Raw genomic sequence first — 22363 nt, 5'->3', positions numbered from 1 at the left:
ACTATCCGACAACATCTCCAAATGTTCATTCTGATAGCAATAACTGCAAAGAAAAGTAGTCCTACTATTACTAAACTGGAAGACGGAACGAAATAACCTATTTCTTTATTTTATAAGATTGAACCACTGGCTCAATCTTATAACAGATCACACATGCTCACGCCAGTTTGGACAGAAACTTCCCACAGGATCAACTAGCATTTACTTATTAGTAAAAAAATACCCAAATGTTTAGTTTCGGACACAAACGGGTTACAGAATAAATCAGAGCAGTACTCAGAGTGGCCACGGGGCGGCAGCAGCGCCCCGGCGGCGTGGTGAGCTGCCTGCGAGTCTTGGGAGGTCGAGGAAGAACCTGGAGGGTGAACTGGGAGCTGGTGTCCATCTTATTTACACCGGTGAGATTGCTCAATTTTTGATCTGTCGGATTTTTTAAGGAGTATACAAGTTGAAAGCCCGGTAAGTTGGCAGAATCACCCACACAACCACACTGGGAGGTTTAAACTCAGAGCCGGAGTGAGCTCCGTAAAGAGCTGCTGTTTGTCATGAGGCCTGTGTCCCAGCGATGCGCCATGTTGTATTTAGTTTAGCTTAGCGAGCTAACCACGGCTACATTAATTTAGCCCTGTATCGTAGCATATTTCCACCACGTATATATATAAGACTTGTTTGATCTTTAATAACACACGTTGATGAAGGATTTAAGACCAAAAAACGATACTAAAGTGACTACTTTATAAAGATAACTGTGTTCAATAGGTACCGCTAGCCTGTTAGCTTAGCTCTAATCAGGTTTGGGCAACAGCAAGCGTCAAGTTACTCTTATTATGAAAGACTATTACATCGTTTCTGCACAAGAAAACTCACATTCTGAAAATACGGAGAATTCATTTGACCAGTTGAAAATATGAATTTGAAACTGTAAATTATTATACTTATGTTTCAAAGTGTGAATTCAGTGTTGCTAGTTGGTTTCTTTCTGGATTATAATGGAGTATCCCCCCTCTCTTCAAAAGGTCTTCAGAGATGAGCAGTTCAGAGGAAGTGTCATGGATCTCCTGGTTCTGTGGACTAAGGGGAAACGAGTTTTTCTGTGAGGTGAGTCTCTACTCTGTCTGAGCACAGTCATTGTTGCCACCCAAACACCCATGTAGCCTGAGTCAAAATATCCCATGGTTTGGATTATTGTTAACCAGAACTAATGATTCCAGTATAGTGTATTAAACTCCATATTAACATTTCTCTCCTAGTTTAACTTCCACCACCCACACAGAGGGTTAAGTATTTTAATGAATGTAACGCTTACATCACTTCTAGTGAAACATTGTTAACCACTGACACCAAAATTCAAAACTGTAAAATATCCTGTGGGAATTCAATTTAAACTTACTGGGAATGAAATATTAACATACATTGGTTCAGGAGACTTATTGATTAGTGGCACACTTTTTAAATCACCCACTCTTTAATCTTTAGGCTTGGAGGAAGTTTTCAAGTATTTTCATGTCAAAAGTCTCAAGTCCAAGTGAAGTCTTCTCAGTCATTGGTGTTAAAGTCCAAGTGGAGTTGTATGTCTCTTTTTTTAATTTTGTGTTTTTGGAAAAATGGTGACAAGCAATGAAAGAATAACAAAAAACAGATGTAATATAATTTAGCATGGTTTCTAACATAAAAGTAAAAAGAAGAAACTGTGAGTAATTCATGTTCATTTGGGTCAGTTTACACTTGCTTGATATTGTTTTTCCAAGCCTTTAAGATGCTAAAGTAAACATTGTTTTTTCGGTTCAGTAAGTTTGCATTTTCACACATTTACACCCCATGGTCCTTAATAAATAGGTTCACGATTCCTTTATTCATATGTACTGTCAAAGTTATTTGAAGCTGTGAGTTTTCCTGCTCATACTGGCCGTGAAGAGATCCCAATGTAATTAAATTACAGTTTATGAATGCGTATTTTGAGCCTCAGCCCATGGTATCACATTTACAAAGGGATCTCTTCAGCACCCGTATGTACAGGTTGATTCCAGAGACTAAGAGACTCAAATGTACTTTCTGGCTTGATTCAAGAAATGTATATCCTGTCTGCTATGTGCCACACTCAGAGATAATCCGTTTTCTCATCTGATTTCTCCATCTAAAGGTGGATGAAGACTACATCCAGGACAAATTCAACCTGACGGGGCTCAATGAGCAGGTTCCCCACTACCGCCAGGCCCTAGACATGATCCTGGACCTTGAACCAGGTCTGTATTTATTAATGTCTTACATTTAGTCAAGCAAATGTTACCAAAGTTAGGAGTCTATCGTCACATTTGTTTCTTTTCTCACACAAGACGAGGAGCTGACCCGAGCTAGCCTAGCACTAAATAATCATGATTAAAACCACCATAATATTTATCAAAGCGTACAATCAGGGTTGATATGAACAGCTGTTAATATAAACAAAGTAACATTATGAATTCATTGCTGATGGTTTAAGGAACTTTGATTTTTGGATTTGCATTCAACAACTTCAAATGTTTTGATAAAGTGGACAAGAGTCTGGATGATTGAGATGAAGGTACTATGAAAGTGCTCCAAACATGCTTTTATTCTATTGAAAAGCTGTAAGAAACACTGAAAACTTTTCTCTGCTCAGTTTTGCCTCCCTGTGAATGGTAAAAAGATTTGCGACATTGACAGTGTTCTCCGTCCCCTTCTTTTCCAGATGAGGAGCTGGAGGACAATCCCAACCAGAGCGATCTGATCGAGCAGGCGGCTGAGATGCTGTACGGCCTCATCCACGCACGTTACATCCTCACCAACCGAGGCATCGCACAGATGGTAGGCCAGCTGCGTCAGCAAAGTCCACAACCCATATCTGCATTAGGGAACCTGTTTTTTCATTGCTTTGTTTTGATGGGCTGGTTACATCATGTGACATTTAAAGTTGTTAGTTTAAACAATACTGATGATGATGTACTTTCAATCGTTTTTCTGCATGTCTATTTATTGTGTTTAAACATGTTTTCTTTTCTGCATAGTGGCATCATCAGGCTACCTTTTTATATTATCAGTATTATGCTATTTGTAGAAATAATTTCAGCCAAACCTTTTGTAAACAATCAAACATACAGTTTATAAGTTATTATACGTTTGTTTGTTTGTTTGTTTGTAGCCTTTATTTATCCAGGTAAAAATCCCATTGAGATCAACGATCCCTTTTACAAGGGAGACCTGCCGCATTTATTGAAAAACGATACATGTAGTAACTTCCAAATGTCACAACATTTTTTTTTATGTGACAAACTATTCTGGTTCAATCTTTGTTGGTGTTTAGACCTTTTTATAAAAAACATTAAAATGACAAATGTTTGCTGTTGTTGTTGACGTTTGTATTTATTCACATTACTTTATATTAACATGCTCTTTAATACCTTACAGCTGGAGAAGTACCAGCAGGGAGATTTTGGATACTGCCCACGTGTCTATTGTGAGAATCAGCCTATGCTTCCTATCGGTGAGTAACAAGATTCATCACAGTCTTTTTTTTCTTGTGGAAAGAGGGCGTTTTATTTCCTACACGTTGTTTTGGAAAAAATGAAGAAGGAAGTATTTGTACTGTACTAGCATTGTTCCAGTGCTGTATCTATTTTTGATCTAGTAGATTTACTCTCTTCCCTGTCCTCCCCCACAGGTCTGTCAGATATCCCCGGAGAGGCCATGGTGAAGCTGTACTGTCCCAAATGTATGGACGTCTACACACCAAAGTCCTCCAGGCACCACCACACAGATGGAGCATATTTTGGCACTGGGTTCCCCCACATGCTCTTCATGGTTCACCCTGAGTACAGGCCCAAGAGGCCCGCCAACCAGTTTGTCCCCAGGTTAGTACTGCAGGTCCAACATGAAGGTGTGCCCCTTTTTGTCAAATTGACTCTTAACATGTCATGCTACGTTTTCCCTTACTCTTATTATGGTTGGCATTTTCCATTACTAGTCCAATTTTTACCATTCATCTTGATCTGGGTAGGCGCGTCACAGTGTCATAATGAGCCAATATATTATTAACCTTCTCAAAACGTTCTTTTTGCTTATGGGTTAGTTTGCTGAAAGAGGCTGTGGCTTAGATGGATTCTCTTTGACTTAATTTAATGTTTTGTCCAGAAAATATTAAAAAAAATACCAGAACCAATATATCAATACCATCTACTAATGGTTTCAGCTCATAGAAGATGTTACTTCAAATGAATTTGATGAGATGTGTTTTTATTCAGCAGATTTTCTGATCACGTTAGGAAACTCTAATCTCTTTCATCTCATGTCTGCCTCCTTTTCCTACATCCTATTTCATTCTGTTGCGATGTCTGTTTACAGAAAACGTTGCATAAGGGATAGTCTGGAAAGAGTGATGGTAAACATTCAGAGCTAATAGAAGATCATATGTCAGCGCTCTCTCCCTAAAAGCAAATACGTCTCTGATCCATCATTGTACACTGCCATGTCCATTTCAATACCTATGTTTGTGTTGCATCATATCGGTTTTATTTGAAGTACATAGAACAGTATTTGTAGCTTTTGTGCAACTCAGGACTTTATGAATCATCTTTGTTAATGGGTTTCGTCGGTATCATTGAACATCTGATCATATCAGGCTTCACCATCAATGTATGTCCACCAAAAGGGCTAGTTTTTGCCCACTTGTAATTGTATTATAAAAGTCTGATATTGCGAAAAAGGTTCGTACAAAGAAATTCCCTTTTCTTTTATTTACCAAACAGGCAGCTTGAAGCGCAAAAGTATTGTGTCCAACTAAATCTTCCGTCACAACCCCATTTGCGTTATTCGCTAAATATTTAGCATTGACTTGAAAACATATTTTAGATAACGCTAAGCTACGCTTTCTGGGCTCCAACAAAACAGTACAGAAACCAGCAACACTGTCCCTCATGTTTCAAATGTGTCTTATGGCAACTGGTCAAATCAACAAACCAAACCAATTCCCTGAAGACAATTCCTTGGAAGAAATAGTTTTTTATGTCCTAAATGTTGCCGGCACTGAAAAAGTTCCAAAACAAGCATCTTTAACTTTATTACATTGTAGCCCCTAAACACAAACATATTTAAAAGTAAGGTCAAGGTTGAGCAAATACAGAAGCTCCCCTTGACCAACCTTAACACTGGTCAGGAGAAATGCTCACACATGTTTGTTCTTTCTCCAGGCTGTACGGGTTCAAGATCCACCCCATGGCCTACCAGCTGCAGCTGCAAGCCGCCTCCAGCTTCAAGAGCCCCGTCAAGGCCATCCGCTAGACAGCCTGGACAAAGATGGAGAAAGAGGAGGAGGAAGATTTGTAGAGAGGGAGAGACAGGAAAGAATTATCAGAAGGGGAGGGGTCGTCTGCATTAAACAAAGCGTTGCAGGTGCCCCCTCCCCACCCTGAAGACTGTATTATTTTTGGTTTAGGTTAGGGCAAATGAAAAAGTGTAAAGATTTTCAAGTGTGAGCGAGGAATAAAAACGCACAGCCATGATCGTAATCACACACACACACACACACACACACACACACACACACACACACACACACACACACACACTACGTGCATCCACACACTTGGGATTCCATACACGTACCTTACCAAACTCATCAGTGCCAAAAACAGGAGGGTGGGGTAAGAGGAGGCTGATCATAAAGGAAGGGGCTTCTATAATCAGTGGGTGGCACTGCTGGGAAGATTTCCCCATAGACAAGGACTGTTACAGAAACATGAAGAAAAGAGCAACAGCTGAGTCAGCGTTCACCTCTGGCTCTGCATTTGGCACAGTTTGGTAACGGGTGGTGGTAAACCCTCCCCTCCCTATTAGCCCCCGATTGCATGTACACTCAGGCTGGCACTCGCATAGACAGTTTGGACGGTGGGTGTTTTTCTGTATCACTCGTTTGGGACAATTTGGTTTGTCTGATGTTTTGTGATGTTGGCGCACAAAACTTTCTGTTCAATTTGCCTTAAGATTCAGAGAAAATACCCAGATGTTTCTGTAGTTTTTTTGTTTTTCTTACAAGAGGCACAGGCAAAATGTTTCTTCTTTCTGCTGTTAGAGGAGGTGAAGTAGAAACTCATTAAATTAACATGAATTTCCAAATCGTTCAGACAATTGTAATTAGCATGTGTCGATTCTCCAGCTGTCTGTGCGTGTGTCAAACAACTGTCTGTATCGCTACCGAAGTGAAACATATAACCTGTGCTACAATCTGAGACTTGTCCCCTCCTGCAGCAGCTGCGTTTGTATCGTCATCCCTCATAGCTTCATCTCCCTTAAAGAAGAGTTTAACATTGTGGGAAATACACATATTTCTTATGGCAGAGAGTAGATTTGGAAGACTTTTACCAATAATTTAAAGGGGAGCATATCTATAATTGAAACAGGATGAATATTATATTTATATAATGTATTCATACCCCAGCTCAATACCCTCTTATATGCCCTCAAATGTGGAGGAATTGTCTTGACTTTAGATTTTTAACCATTCAAACTGCGTTTAAACATCAGTTTTCAATGACTCTTCTGCAATTTGTACTGTGAATATAATTTAAATTAAATGGACTTATATGATATATAGGATGATCTCATGTGAAGCTATCGCTAGTAGCATTAGCTTAACAAATGCTAATGGTAAAACGGCTAGCACTATTCCTTTTAGGTTAGTCCACCTAACAGCTCATCTAAAGCTTACTAGTTTACAAGTAGGATATTGTTTGTTATTAAGTACAAAAAAACATTTCTAAAAGTTTTCGTTACAGTGTAACTGTCGGCTGTTGCAACCCTTTGCAGTTGCTTTTGTACGCATAACAAGAAACTTTCTCGAGATAATGACTTAGTATCTCATAAATATCAATAATTTAATGAAATAAATGTCACATGACATTTCAGTTTTGGGATAGAAAGTCATTATTTTGTTAGTTTGTCAAAGACTTAAAGGAACTTTATTTTCAACAAGGTTCAACTTGTTTTTCTTCGACTGGCAGGAAGCTACTGCAATGTGTTTATTATTGAGCTTAAGAGGTGTTGATGGGCGAATTTAACCGACATTGGACACACAGCTTTTTATGCTAAATCAGGCTAACCGGCCTCTGGTTGTTGTTCACATTTAAAGTACAATGGTATCTGTCCTTTTACTCTCTGCCTGAAATGAATATTTTCCCAAAATGTCAAACTATCCCTGTGATGATCCAGTGGGAGACAGAGAAAGAGGAATTTAGACTATCTGAATCCTTGGGCTCACTCCACCACTCCACAGCACAGTCTCATTATTTATGTTCAGGTTCAGAGACAGACCGACCACCAGCCGCTTTTTTTTTGTTTTGTTTCTGGAGCAGTGGGGCAGACACTTAGTCACCCTTACTTCAATCCCTCCCCTCTTTACTTAGTGTGACTGCAATAGATTGTTTTTGGATTTCATAGTACAAGAGAAACGGTATTTATGTGTCCAGATTTTAACTGATGTTTATCCGTGTTGTCTTTCTGCTACTGTGGAAGGGTGAGCAGGATTCAGGATTCTCAATAAACTTCTATTTTCTTTTCATACTCTGTTGTACATGACTTTCTTTGCAGTTCTGTTTTCCTCCCACATAGTGTCAGTAGAGCACTCAGTACTTTAATAACTACATTTATAATGATATCATTTATAAAATATTTCTGACGCTGAATTAGAAGCATTTGGATTACATGCATACGAGCATATTATGCAACACAGGGATTATAAAACCAACCGTACATGCATCAGTGTTTGTGTGTGTTTGAGCTTGTAGGAAGAGTTCCTGTGGTGACACGGAAAGATGGTTTTCTGTATTTTGGGTGTGGTTATTGCAGTGACATTTCACATGACTCTGAGTAATGGGAATAGTTGGAAAACATGGACACGCACAACATAGCAAACAAACATTATCACAAGATCTCAGTCAGGCTTTCGTGATAATCTATTAATCAGCTTTTGCATGTCATTCAGACTTTTGACATATGAAAAAAGTGGGATTGTAAATAACAGAAAACTGAATACATAATTTGAAAATACCCTGCCCTTATTTTCAGTTTAAGCAAAAAAACATGGTTACATGTGACTCAGAAACTGTTTTTCCCCTCTGTGCCGCGGCTGTCTTTGGCAAAAATGACTGGCAGGGCTGAGGTGTCTTGATGTGGCCGAGCCCTGTTGGTTTTTCCAGAGGGAGAAGAGGAGGAGTTCCTCCATGACTCGGGATAACCTCAAACCACAGCTCGGGGCCTGCCCTTCTCTTCCTTCTCTTGGTGCAACTCTTTAACCTTGTGATGAGGAATCTCCCATTTTTGTAGCTTGCCACCTGACTATGAGAGCAGATCATCTTCTTTTAATAATCTGCTGAATGATAAAATATGTTTTTGAGCTGGAAATAAAACTCCAAATGTGGCAAGAGAGCAAGTCTAAAAGGGTTTGCAGACTTATGATCCTGTCAGTTGGGCTGCACTTATTGCTGTCATGATAAAATGTTCAGCTATGTGCTGCCACACCCAGAGGCCATGTTACTTCATTTTCCTCACACTGATTTTTTCTTTTCTTTCTTGGGGATGCTTCTACGACAGATAAAGCAACATGGGAGCCACAGAGGCTGAGACCACACGCAATAACAAACTCCATCAACGTGTATTGTTGATAGGAAATGTGCATTTGTAGTGGCTTTGCTGTCCCCATGCGACTCTTCATTCTTTGCTGAGCATGATGGCAAGAGTCCTGCACATTCTTCCAGAGATTTATCAAAGCTCGTACTTGACAAGACATGTTGACGCTGAAAAATAAAAGCCTGTCTGGTAACTTTGCCTCTCCTGCAAAAATAATTCCTCCCCTCTTGTTACATGTAGGTGTAAGTATTTGTTTGTCTTACAACTTTGAAGCACAGAAGCAGCTTTCATGTCAATTTCATGTCAAAAATCAGGCACAGGAACATTGATTAATGACAAATGTAAAATACCTGTTTGTAAAATGATTCACTCCCTCCAGGTCACTATTTAGGAGATGCACCTTTGGTAGCAGTTAAAGAATTTAGTCTCTGTCAAATTTATCTCGATTTAGCAATCTTTCCCCAATGGGTGCAGCTCTATCGATTGCAGGTTGAATGGAGAGCCTGAGCTGCAAATTGAAAGAAAATCCTGTTTGTGTGTTTTGTGATGTCTTTTGTGTGTTTGTTGTTATTGAGTTATTGAGTATTATAATGGCCTGTCTAGGGAGCCTCATTGCAATTTAGCTTAAGCTATAAATGTGGTGTTGTGTGCCATTTGTTTATACTTATAATGAACGATAAATAAAAAATGTAATTCTTAAAATGGGTTGATATCTGACCCGGACCATTCCAGGACTTTAACATTTTGCTGTTTCTGTGTAGCTTAGGCTTTGTGCTCAAACTCAATGTCTTGCTGCTGGAACACAACAGTTTTCTCAAGCTGCAGGTTTCTTGCAGACTGCATCATGTTTTCTTTCTCTTTACTTCAATCAGCTTGCCTTTACACACACACGTCTTCCAAGGCCTGTCACAGAGAATCACCCCCACTGCATGCTGCCACTACCATACTTCATTCTGGGGATGCTACTTTTTGGTGATGTGATGTCATGTGACCTTTGAGCTATAGAAGCGTGGCCCCAGGGATGGGAGGGCTGGTTGTTGCACCACTGAAATACAAATCGACTTTTGTCTTCAACATAACTTGTCCAAAGAGAGTTTTTTCATCTTTGCCTCTCTCCCATAAAACACCAGTCTGACTGTCCTTGTATCCAGTCTAAAAACAGTCAGTCATATGCTACACATGTTGTTGGCATGTCACATTATCAAATATATTTTATACCAAATAAAAAAAACAACCAGGAGAAATCCAACATTTTATTCAAGGTACAATACAATTGGTCAATACAATGCACGTTTTAGATGTAGGTAGTTCTTAATTATTTAATTCAACCAGATGAAGGATTTGAAGTTATCATTATCAGACAAGCAAGATGAGCAAACAGCGGAAGTTTAGCAGCGTTGGTTTTAATCATCTTGTCCCTCTGCTTTGGAGAGATCTGTGGAAAATGTGGCTACCTGTAAATCCTCCTGAACATTGAACCATCAAAGAACAGGGAAAAGTCGACTGCAATGACTAACTCCCATGATCCCATGCTACATCACAACGCCACCCAAGGAGGCAGAAAATTACACCTTGTGCTTTTATAGTTCTTTGTCGATGACTTTATCTAATATTGCAAAACACACAACTTGAGAATTCACGCTTATAGGCCAAATGTTAATATTTAAACCGTTCTGCTTTTGTTCCTCCAAAGTTACTATATTCATGTTGATATCAGCTGTCATTGCTGTGACTGATGTATTCAGGATTAGTTTGGCAGGCTTCTCCCACACGCCCTCTTTCCAAGTGAAGGGAGTTGAGAAACTCTGAGGATCTGTGGGCAAAACATTTCACCGGGCCCAAACAGCCTCCCGCTCAGCAAAGTATTTCAAAACAATTACTCTAAATATTTCATTTCATAACTGTCTCCCCTGCCAGCAGCAAACCATATCATGCCCCTTTTTAAAGTCACATGCCGAGATAATCATTAGACAAAAACAAACAAGCCTACCACTTACAAACACCAGTGCTTTTGACTGATGTGGGTAAACAAACTGGGAACATGTTAGTAATTGCTTCATCCGTGACTCAACCCATCACTAACTAACCAATGCTTTGTCATCTCTCCCTGTTTGCAAACACTCAGAAACAAACAGAGACAGAGAATGCTTTGGGACAAACTGGGCGAGACCAGACTTGCAAATATTTCAGCTCATCCAAAGTCCTAAAATCTAGGTGAAGCCGTTTTATCACTGCGTCTCATTCATCTAGATCAGCACGTGGGGGAGGACCTGCAGAAACTTCCCTATCCTAGTTTGGAGTTGATAGAAAACACAAAATATATTTTAAACTTGGATGATTGTTTCTTCAGGAAACAAACTGTAAAAGTTGTTTCTCTAAAACAAAATGCTGGTTATCCAGCAGACATATGTGCAGAATTTGCATCAGTAACAAAATACCAGTCATTTCTCGAGGTAAACATGTCTGTGTACTCTTTTCTTATTACTTAGAGCCAAAAACACATTAGCATAAAAAATAATTCTTACTATGCATTCGAGTTTATTCATGCCTCGATCCTATGTTTCAAAGCAAACTGAGACAACTGGTTTTTACTGATGAATAAACAAAAATGCTAACACAATTAAATAATTCCTTGCCTGATTATAACCTGATTTAACAATAAAAACACAAAATGTATCCCCTTTTCTACGGCCAACAGCTAAACTAAAATAAATTACATTCAATAGAAGTGTATGTGAGCAACAACAATTTCAAACAACCATTGCTTCTATATAGAGCTTTTGTGTTTTACATGATCATTACCCTTTTTTATACAATGTGGGAACTTGGCCTCTTCCGCATTTTAGATGTTCGCAATTCTGTTACCTTGGCTTTAATGTAATTTGTGCATATCTTTTAAATATTCATGTAACAAGAGGGAGGTAGGTTTAAACTGTATGATATGGCTCTTTTAGTGTCCTTCCTACTGATGCGGACTAAGTCTGCAACTGACTATTATTCTCAGCATCGATAAAATGGTGGTAAAGACAGAATGCTGAGTAGACAGTTGAACCAAAAACAGGCTCAGCAGGAACATAAATAGACTATTATCCAATTATTCATTGTGTTATGAAGCAAAGAATAAAGCAATCAGCGAGGAAGTGTACTGTGTCATTATAAGCTCATTTTCTTTAGAAATGTATTTCTTAAAAGCTGGCCAGTTTCAATTTGAACTGACATGATATATACGCACACACACACACACACACACACACACACACACACACACACACACACACACACACACACACACACACACACACACACACACACACACACACACACACACACACACACACACACACACACACACACACACACACACACACACACACACACACACACACACACACATAAACAAACACACACTGAAACACACCAGCCAGGAGGTTTTAGATGCCATGACAGATTAGGATACTGTTTTTAGTCTGTTTACTGAGTCTCTTTGAGCAACAGGAGGACAGATAGTAATTATCTCAATTTGCTCAGTTATGTTAATATAGCTGCTCCTTTGTGTACTCTTATCTTAGAGATGGTGTCTTGAAGTTGTTAAATGTAAACTAAAAAACATACCATTTAGGCTTTTGAAATTATATGTTCGATATATTATTACTTCACCTACTTCATTGTTATTAAGATGTACATTGTTATTCTATTTGTTAAGCTGTGGTACTGCTATTGCTGTTATTAAAGCCTTTAAATGTCTTCATGACATTTTTATCGTTTTCATCGTCACACATGCAGTCATGCATGCAGCAAACTGTTGAATTGATGTTGTCTTTTTTTACTGCCTACTTCTTCCATCTTATCTGTGAAGCACTTTGAACTGATTCACCTGCATGAAAGGTGCTATATACAGTTTGTTTGATTTAATAATTGACACTATAGATTACAATTAGAAGTGGATGAGTTAAGAGCCTCTAATTTGCAACTCATATTTCCTCCAAATTCCCCCACTACTGTTTCTTTTCTAGACTGAACAAAAACAAAACTGAAAGCATTGGTTTAATCATTAACAATTACATGTATTAATAAGCGTGTCATCTGTATTGTTTATGTAATCATAATCTAAACTAGCTGTGTAATTTAGATAGTGGAGTAAAGAGTACAATATTTTCTGCTGAAATTAAGTAAAGGTAAATAGCACCAGACAGTGATAAATGTACAGAGTGGCTACAAAGGTAATAAAACAACATTTAAGTCACCTTTCAGCTCCATCAAAACAATATAAATCCACACAGGATCGACATTGAGTTCAATACAAAGAAACCAGCATTCAAAAAATGTAATTTCCTGTTTTCCCAGCTTTCCCACACTCCTTGCAGGAATGTAATATCCCTTTACCTGTGAGTCACCCAGGTGGGAGAGTTTAGAAACTGGGTGGATTTCCCAGAAGACCTCCTCTGATTGGATAACGGTGACGTTCGGATGGGAGGTGGAAAATGATAAATGGCTGAAAAAGTTTGTTGTGTGATCAAATATTATAACGGTCTGAGTCCTCACAGGCACACAGTCTCTGCAAGTGTATAACTGTACCTTCCTTTTCTCCAAGATGAACAGAATTATTCTCCAGCTTTTGGCTGTCGGATTCTGCTTTGCAGTCGGTGAGTAAAAACGACATCAATTCTGATTAAGCCTTTTAATTTTGCGTCATTCTACAGCGTGTCAAACTCACTTATCAAACAGTGATTAAAACCGAACGGACTTTAATTCCAGAGGCATCGTTTAACTATTTCTGCTGAAAAAAATAACGTTTTTGCTACACAACATTTAGTGAGGCTGTGTTTTAATGTCCTTGGGTACCCTGAAAAATATCGGTTGGGTCTGCAGCGTATCGCTGTGTTAATCATTTAGACCTACTTATTTATTTTGTGCATGTTGTAGGCTAGATGATTAGCTTACGTTACATTTCAAAATGGTCCTTCTAGATTGATCTTTAATTTTTTTTCCGTGGTTTACATTTTTTTATAAAGATTTGCTAGACGAGAAAGCTCCTACCAAATACGTTTTCCTGGGGTGAAAAAGTAATTAATGGCTTTATTTGTGGTTATTTTGGAAATGTGTCTCAGTTGAATGCTGAACCTCGATGCAGATGTTGACAGGGTGTGTTCGCTACAAGTGGTGTATCACATCTATTTAGGGGCAGGGGGCCTATAGCAAGGTGTGGGCACATTCATGACTAAAACTACAGTGATTGGAGATTACATTTGTTTTTGGTTATTGTCATAACATGATATACAATTTTTCTGGTTTTGTTGCGTGAGTTTTTAGTTGAATGGAGAACTAATTTGACAGTTGCAGATAAGACTCAGCTATATTCATCTGTGCATTTGTTCTATCCATATACTTTTTTCTTTTTCAAATTTAAAAAAAAAAAAAAAAAAAGAAAGCCAGATAAAAAAAAAAAGATAGTTAAAAAGCACATGTTTGAAATTGGCTAGTAAAATAATGGGTTATACTGTTGCAACAAGTAGCTTAAGTATGATCAAATTGAGCTTAAGGTTATAAATGAACAGTGGAAAACGTTAGGTTAAAGGTTTACTAAGTGGGCTTAAAGTAATGTGCAACTATGGGTTAACAGTGGGGTAGTTAGCTCAAAGTAACACACAGATGGGCGGGATGGGCAAACAGGCTAGTTGAAGCCGTTAGCTTAAGTGACAGACAAACAGTTCAAAAAATTAGCTCAAAGTATTGCATCAACACTTGACATAGTAAGCTAATGATTGATTATGAATTCTAAGTTTTATACAAAAAAAAAGTAAAAATGGTTGTGATTCAAGTATTTCAATTGTGACTATTTGCTGGTTTTCCTCATCATATCCAACATTAAAATGAACATGTGTTCTGTTGGTCAGAAAAAACTATAGGCTACATTTGAGAAACCACCTAAGTTTCTGGAAATGTATAATATAATTGTTTCTCTACTGTCTGTTATTCAAATGAGAAGCGGTTAAATGCAAACAGTTTGGTTGCCATTGACTAGTCCTATTCAACGGACAGCTTGATTCTCACAACAAGTAGCTGCAGAGTTTTCCTGTTTGTATCCTCTGTGCACATCCCAGGCTTTACTTTAATGCTGTGATTACAGGTTAGGGTAAGGCAGCCTGTTTGTAGTAAGAGGGTGTCATTTTGGGGTTTCTTCCAGACCTTATTAAAAGACTGAATCATGCCCCAACCTGCCAGCCATTGCATGAGAAATTCCTCACCTTGTAACAGTTGACGCTTTGCCCAAGTCTCAAATTCCACTCCGACAGAGGGTCTGTAGACTGGGCCCGTTATAATAGACATGTTATTCAGCTATTGTATTTTGAGTCTTTTGTAGTCCGATGTAATCCTTTGGGTACCCTACTCTCTGTTGTTAAAGTCTCCCGTTTCAAACCACACCCTAACTTTGAGGAACTATATTCCCATCTTGGCTGCTTTATTATACTTGACACGTGAAAACCTTTATCTTTTTAACCTACAAACCCTTTACTAAAGTTCTTGTTTGTGACAAAAGGTGATTCACAAATGCAGGTAATTATATACCGAGGTGACCAGGAGGGATGAAAAGATATGGGTGTGTGGGTGTGTTTGTTCCTTAGGGAGAAGCAGAGGATTCCAGATGGCAGTCTGGTTGATTTTTGAAGTAAATATGTTACAGGCTACTGAGGTTTACCCAAGCACCAGCCGTCAGAATAAAGACAAAAATACTTGGATACTTTTGAACCCAGATGTCAGTTAAGTTGTAAAATTGAGAGTAACATTTAGTGCTGACCAACTTTACTTTACTTTTTTACTTTATCTGCAAAAAAGCAGATTTAATTCAGAGGTGGACAAAAAGCACCGTGTGCGACAAACAGTTAATGTGAAAACTCCCCCCATCAGTCTGGCTAATCAGCCTTCGAGGATCTGGGTACTGTGACCTTGGTGTGTGTGTATATATACACAACTCACAACACACACCTGAGTGTATTCACCCTAACCTTTTGTAAGGTTGTATGTGTAAGGATTATCATCCTGGTACATGCAGACGCTTTTAAGTCAGTCTGTACATATTTACCCTCCCCATACTTTTAGTACACTTGTTTGCGTATATATTTCACGATATGACGTCTCCTTTTTAACTTTCCATGCGCAGTGGGACGGTATTTTAGCACATTGCTCTAAATGTGAGCCTAATTTCTGGCAGAGCGCTGATTGCTGTAAAAGCAACATCAAAGACACGATCAACCACATCAGAGCTATAATCACTTTTATTATTTCTAGCTCCTTGTTATTTTTGATTTTTACAGGATTTTCGTCTCTTAAACACAGCCAGTTTTTATTGGTATTTGTTCTCTGTCCCTTTGTGTTTTGGGTTCCTCCTCGTGTTCCTGTGGTAGAAACGGCAGAGCTGATGTTTATGATGTGTAGTTTTAGTGACGGAGCAGCAGAGGGCAGTATATGTCTGGCACTGCACTTTGAGGGTGCCACACCTCAGAGATCAGACTGGGTTTGTTATCAAACTGCTTGAAAGAGGTAGAGAGTTTAGTTCAATTTGAAAAGGCTACTTTACTAAAGAATAGTCGCTGGTCACCTAGCAACCAGCATTATTTGTTGAATTATTTATCTGCACTAGCTCTTAATTTAGCTTAAAAGTAGTTTTGTGAATACCTTGGGCTGTAAATCCCTTTTTGTATTAAATAACATAATACATTTTCTACTTAGCTACTTACCCCTACTCACTTCTAATTACCTACTTCTACTTGACCTAATGAAGGATATTGTAATCTTTGACCTATAGTTGAATTTATTTTTACAGCCATAGTTGCCTAATAATTTGAAGAAGAAGACTTCATGTACAAAATATTAATGGTTTAGTTTGTGGGTGTGATAGTGGGGTTGTATAAGGTGGCCTACTTATTCAGTCGGTGTCTATGGAGGTAACACACTTACGATGGATACCTCATACAACCCTACTTCAAACTACCAAAACTGTCCATTTATCAATAGATAAATATATATAGCAATTGAATTTCAATGTTACAATTTGTTTTTTAACGCCATTACACTCCTGTCAGTTACTTGACTGGGACTCCACATTGAATGGCCCTTCGAATGTGTGTATTTTCAAAGCACATTTCTCAACGAGCTCATTGACGGTGCTTCAGGGGAAGTGACGTAATTGTCTGCACAATGGCTTCCAGGAATAAGAAAATACATGTTTCTCTCTCTATGCCAAAGTGTTCTTGAAGTCAAGAAGTCATATGCATCGTGACCTTTTAATCTCGGAAATATGTAGTGATGCCTGTCACCTGCCAATTCTCCCCTGCCTATCGCGTCTTGTTTTCATTAGACACATACTTCGCTTCTTGATCCTTGGCCTGCGCTTTGAGTAAACACGCTGGCGTTGTCGCGATCACGAGAGGTGAGGATGCAACAAATTACATGTTGAGCCCCTTCTGCTACAGTGAACAAAATGCCCACTGTAATTGAACATCATTACACTTTAGTGATCCCATGTGACCTCCCCTCCGGACTGCCTCAGACTCTCCTCACCTCCACAAAGAACACTGTGTAAATGTGTTTTTATTATTTATTAAACCTTTATTTAACCAGGTGGTCATCATCGATCTCTTTTTCAAGGTAGAACTGTGTCGTGTTTGGAAGACTTTATTATATGGAGGGTCAGATTAGATTTCAGATGGCAACATGTTGGTCGGCATTGCAGAGCGCTGAAGTATTACTAGGTGTGGCTGCAACAAGGCCATTTTATGTCTCTTCAATTAGTAATTATTTAAGATTCATTATTTGCTGACTTTTTACTTTATTGCGGTTTAGCTTGGTTTTAAAACAAGTCAATCAGATATATGTTGCTTTTTGGAAAAAAATGTGAAGGTTGAATGTCTTCCAGATCAAGAAATCTTTGTGTGAGATCATATGTGAAAAGGCGCCAAATAGAAGTACAGAGGATAGTCAGCTCTTTCTGAGATGTAAGCTCTACTTAAACTCAGAAAAACCGGAACAAAAGGTGTGGTGCGGTTTCTGTAGTAAGGTGTGGCCTTGTTTTGCATCTCTGAGGTAAAGGAGTGCGATATCTCGTGACATTATAATTGACACCAGGCAGACCAAAGGGATCATACAAAATGTATTTTGTCACTTGAAAATATCTCCTACACATTCTACCTTTTCAAATAAAACTCTCCCACTTTTGGTGAAGTCTTAGTTATTTCTCTACTATTTACTAATTATGAAAAGAAAGTGCAGACTAAGTATAACCAAACATGTCAGTGCCTGCTAAAAATGATGAATTTTCATGACTCAGCTCATCAAAGACCTAAGTCTCATCAGAAAATAATGATTGGTTGCTTGAGAGAAAATGCCTAGCTTGATTTTGATTTTGAAAATCTGTATTACTTACAGCCCTTCAATATTCATCATTCATTTAAAGTGAGACGATACATTCTTAAAAGAAGAAATATCACGTTATTTCTCCCTTCAACAACACAGAATAAAGTGCACCATTGACTTTAACCTACTTTGTCTGGAATAACTTATTGGGGGCTTATCTTGGGAAACACTCGATAAGATATTACTAGCTGACATTACTGAAAGGTTTTTCAGGTCTATTTATTATTGTTAATTTGTTCAATTATATAAACAATACCAAATCTGCTTTTAAAGTTGTTTGTTTTGTAGCATTGAAGATTTAAATGTCAATGATCTTAATATAAATATTAAATCTGGGTGATTTCTAAGATTGCTTTTATATTATTGAATGTATTACTTTTACACACCTGAAGGTTAAACAAATGGTTACCAACTTGATTTGCTCATGTCCTTGTCAATGTGCATTTCTCCAATGGAAGTGGCATTTTCAGATTTAACCAGATGTAATTTTTTTTTAGTCCTGAGGAGATAAAGAACAAGAGGAAAATTAAAGTCGGAGGAGGATTTCCTTGGTTGGAAATCCTCTTTTGTCCCCTCATTAGTTTTATGATCTGGGTCCTGATTGCTGATTGGGTACCACAAGGTACAATTATACAGTGTAATACTACAAAAAAAACATTGTAATCTTACAAGTCACTTGTCAGACTGTCAGGATCTTTTATAATCACAGAGTATAAACTTTACTCTGAGGAAAATCCCTGTGTTAAACATGTACACACAGTACAACATACATGAACATTGGCTTTATTAACTTATTTGAATAGTTTTGAACTAAACACACAAAATATATCTTGATCTTACACAAAAAAAGGAAAGGGAACCTTCCAGACACATTATTTTTGTATGATGACTTCAGTGTGTACTGTCCACGGATGTGTTTACATGGAAACTGGATCGGCAGGTTCCTGACAACAATGGCTTTCCCGGAGCTACCTCATGGTGCAGTATCTCCCCTCCCAGCTCTGAGTCACACAGTTTCACAATGGCCGCCCGTCAATGCTTGATTCCTAACCAAGAACAAAGACGTAGTTTAAGTTTGTTGTCTTTACAATTTAAAATTTGTTCCATCTATTTACATAGCAACACTCCCAGTCAAGGTTTTTTTTTTTTATTGACCTTTAATAGCAGGAACGTCTGTGAAACTTTCTTCAGGCAGCACTGAGCAGATTTATTGTAAGATTCCAGCAAAATGTTCAGTGCACTTAACAATCAAAGCTTTGTTATTTGATCAGTCACAAAACAAGTGTACAGTTGCGTGCATGTAAGGCACTCCTCTGGTTTCTGAAAGAATTCAATGGTTGTACTGATCCTTTGCCTCATGTGACTTCATAAAGGGTTGAATTGACCAGGCCGTTATTACATTGGATTGAGTTTATTTACACTTTGTTCATTCATTATTATAACAGTTTATGTTTTTTCCAATTTTCCAATCTTTAGCACAGCTCAGTGGATGCTACAATCTCACGGTGCTAACAAAGTGACACTTCTGGTTGTTTTTACCTTAATTACACTCAAAATAATGCTTAGATTTTGATCAACAACACATATTTTCAGCCCAAATCATACACAATACAACCTTATTTAGAAAAGAGAACAGCAACCAGTGATGCAGCATAAATTGCAAATAATAACTTGCATAAACAAAAGAAGCATCCTTATATAAGTGGACCGATTGTGACAGAAAGTATGAGAGAGGAAGTATCAGAAACATTTTGAATACAGGGAAATGAAGGTGATACAATAGAAGTAGTAATGTGAACAAGGTTGTGAGACTGTGTTCATATTTGATTATTCTTTCTGGGTGTGGGTGTGCTCTTGATCCAACAAGGTGTGGCTGATGGTGATAAAGTTATAGAAGGAAAACATTTCTCCTTCTCTTTAACTTACCTCAAGGCCTCATTCCAAAATAGCGGATTGATTGACCTACCTATCTTTAATTATAATAAAGTTACTAGTTCATACACATCCAAAGTTACAAAAACTGACAATGAATGGGAAGAATACACGTTACTTGTAGCACTTCTTGAAGGTGCTGGTAAAAAAGTATATTGATTTCTTGTTATGAAACTTCTAAATAAATTCCAGGCTATGATATGAGATTTTATGTAGTCGTTTCATGTCAAAATTGGCAAAGTTAACCCTGATATTCGTGAATTGAAAAAGTTTCTCCAGTCTATTTTGCTCTCCATAAGAGTTAACTTTTCTTCTAGATGTAAATCTGTTAGGTGGTGTATTAACATTTGCCATCTCTGTGAATCTATTTCCTGATGTCCCTCACATTCATCACTACATGCTGCTCTGGACTTGTCCAAATTGTATGGTGGTCGTTAAAAACTTGCTTCTGTCATGTAGGCTCATCTCTGTGAGTTGGACTGGTAATATCCTGAGCAAATGAACATCCTGGGTTGATCCCCTATGACCTTTTTAGACCCGTTATCTGTAAGGCAGGCTTTTGTCAACAAACCTCGACTATAAACCCACCTTCCAAACTAATGGTTTGAATGTATATGTTCTTAAAAGGGAACTATTATCTGTAGTCTGCTGTCATTTTGTGTCTGTAAACTGATCACAACTGTGAAACTGAATACTTTAATCCTTGAAAGCCTTTGTTTCAGACACACGAGAGAATGTTTTATTAGCTACGTTTGTCACATATTTTTGTCTGTGGAGAACCTATTTACGCTAATTCTGCTATTCTTCTTCCTCTCCCCTTGTTTCCTCTATCTTCCTCCTGTGTCCCTCCAACTCGCAGGTCAAGCCCTGCAGTGCTACAAGTGCAAAATCGGCTTTGGCAACTTCTGCATAACCACTAAAACAACATGTGCAAGTGGAGAACGATGCTTCAGTGGTCGTGGGGAAGCAGGTAAGAAGCTAACAATCTCACCAGACGACATTCTCCTAAAGGACGGTCGTCACCAACACTCATGACTCCACATCGTATGCATTCTTGACACCTGTAAAATTAATTTCAAGGTTGAGGGTTATTATTTTCCCAGGACAATTGCATGATTTTATAATTGGTTGATCAACAGAACATTGTAGTAAGTTTAAAACATGGATTCCTTATCAGGGCTCCCATTACCTCATGTGGTACTTTCACAGTGGCCCGGAGGTACAAGGAAAGATTTTCAAGAAGCTCAACTATTCACCAGTCAGTTTTAACACATTCAACATTAGCTGTTTACACTTTAGGAAAAAGTCATGAATAAACAGTTTAAATGGTTAGCATAGTACTGGAGGAAAAATGATATGGGTTGAACTTATATCCATCCAAAATAGGTTGATGTTACATGACTTGACTTGACTGAAAAGCTGGTATTCTTGTGCCCACACAATCTACCCAACCCTATGCACTAAAGCAGGGGTCGGCAACCCCTGGCTGGCACGCGGCACCGTAACCAGTGGCACACTAGGAATAAGTGGAATAAGTGTGCACAAATATTTAAATTGTATTTTCGGATCCTGAACGAGACCGCCGCCAGAGCGCGTCTCCCCGTTACCTGCAGAAGGAAGGCATGCACGCAACGCAGCCCCGCTCTCTTTATCTCCAGGTGACATTCTGCCGCTTTCCTCCGTGGTGCAGTGCTGATCGTTTCAGCACGGAGGAAAGCACTTCACTAATTGCAGTACTCATAAGGAGCTGTACAAATGCCGCAGTTTTTGCGTGGCTGTGTATTTAGTTGAAAGCCCAGTGGCGATCTGCTCATCTCTCATCGACATAATATGCTACAAAGGGGCGGACTGTGTGTTGAACTTTCCTGTCGGCTCCCAGACCGTGAGAGGTCCGAGGGGGCAGAAGCAACAAGCTTTCAGGTTCAATAAACCCCACTTAGTAGAGAGAGGCGAACTCTTTTCTTGGGAGGCCGTTGCCATTTATTGTAGCTGTTCTTTCTGTTTCACAAAGACCTCGTTTTTCTGCTTCCTCTGTTTTCCCACTTCCAGCAGAAACATACAACGTTCCTCCATAGGTTCTTTCGACTGTGCGCTCTACCATCCACAAACATACACACGCTCGCTCTACCATCCACAAACACACATGCACACGCCACACCCCTCTCTCTCTCTTAAAGGGACATCGATCTCATCTCACTCTGCATGACCCTAATATCATAGCATGTGCGTTCTGGAGAATCACAGAACGGACGATAGTCCTTATTATTATGCCGTTTAAACCAATTATTTAAATTCGGCATCATGTGAGTTGCGCTGACACGCTGCTTCCCCGCAGCGAGGCTCCCCCGCCCTCCTGCTGATAGTTGACGAGCGTCAAGCTCCTCAA

General features: G+C 38.7%; 2 protein-coding genes across 2 annotated transcripts in view; both read left to right on the top strand.

Moving 5' to 3' along the window:
• The first annotated feature begins 331 nt into the window (after positions 1–331).
• csnk2b (casein kinase 2, beta polypeptide) lies at positions 332–7569 on the top strand. Its single transcript, XM_010780788.1, has 7 exons — positions 332–459; positions 1017–1098; positions 2141–2243; positions 2708–2823; positions 3424–3499; positions 3677–3866; positions 5202–7569. Exons 2-7 carry the CDS (start codon positions 1027–1029, stop codon positions 5290–5292), a joined length of 648 nt encoding a protein of 215 aa, XP_010779090.1. The 5' UTR covers positions 332–459; positions 1017–1026; the 3' UTR covers positions 5293–7569.
• A 5571-nt stretch (positions 7570–13140) lies between these two features.
• Positions 13141–22363, top strand: part of LOC104953778 (prostate stem cell antigen-like) — an 11059-nt gene continuing 1836 nt past the window's right edge. Inside the window, exons 1-2 of the mRNA XM_010780786.1 lie at positions 13141–13277; positions 20837–20947. Coding sequence (XP_010779088.1) covers positions 13226–13277; positions 20837–20947 — 163 coding nt within the window. The 5' untranslated portion in view covers positions 13141–13225. The remainder of the gene's footprint in view (positions 13278–20836; positions 20948–22363) is intronic.

The sequence above is a fragment of the Notothenia coriiceps genome, unplaced genomic scaffold (assembly GCF_000735185.1).
Source record: "Notothenia coriiceps isolate Sejong01 unplaced genomic scaffold, NC01 NC01_scaffold00022154, whole genome shotgun sequence".
In the NCBI taxonomy this organism is placed as follows: Eukaryota; Metazoa; Chordata; class Actinopteri; order Perciformes; family Nototheniidae; genus Notothenia; species Notothenia coriiceps.
This window is presented reverse-complemented; position numbering and strand designations above follow the sequence as displayed.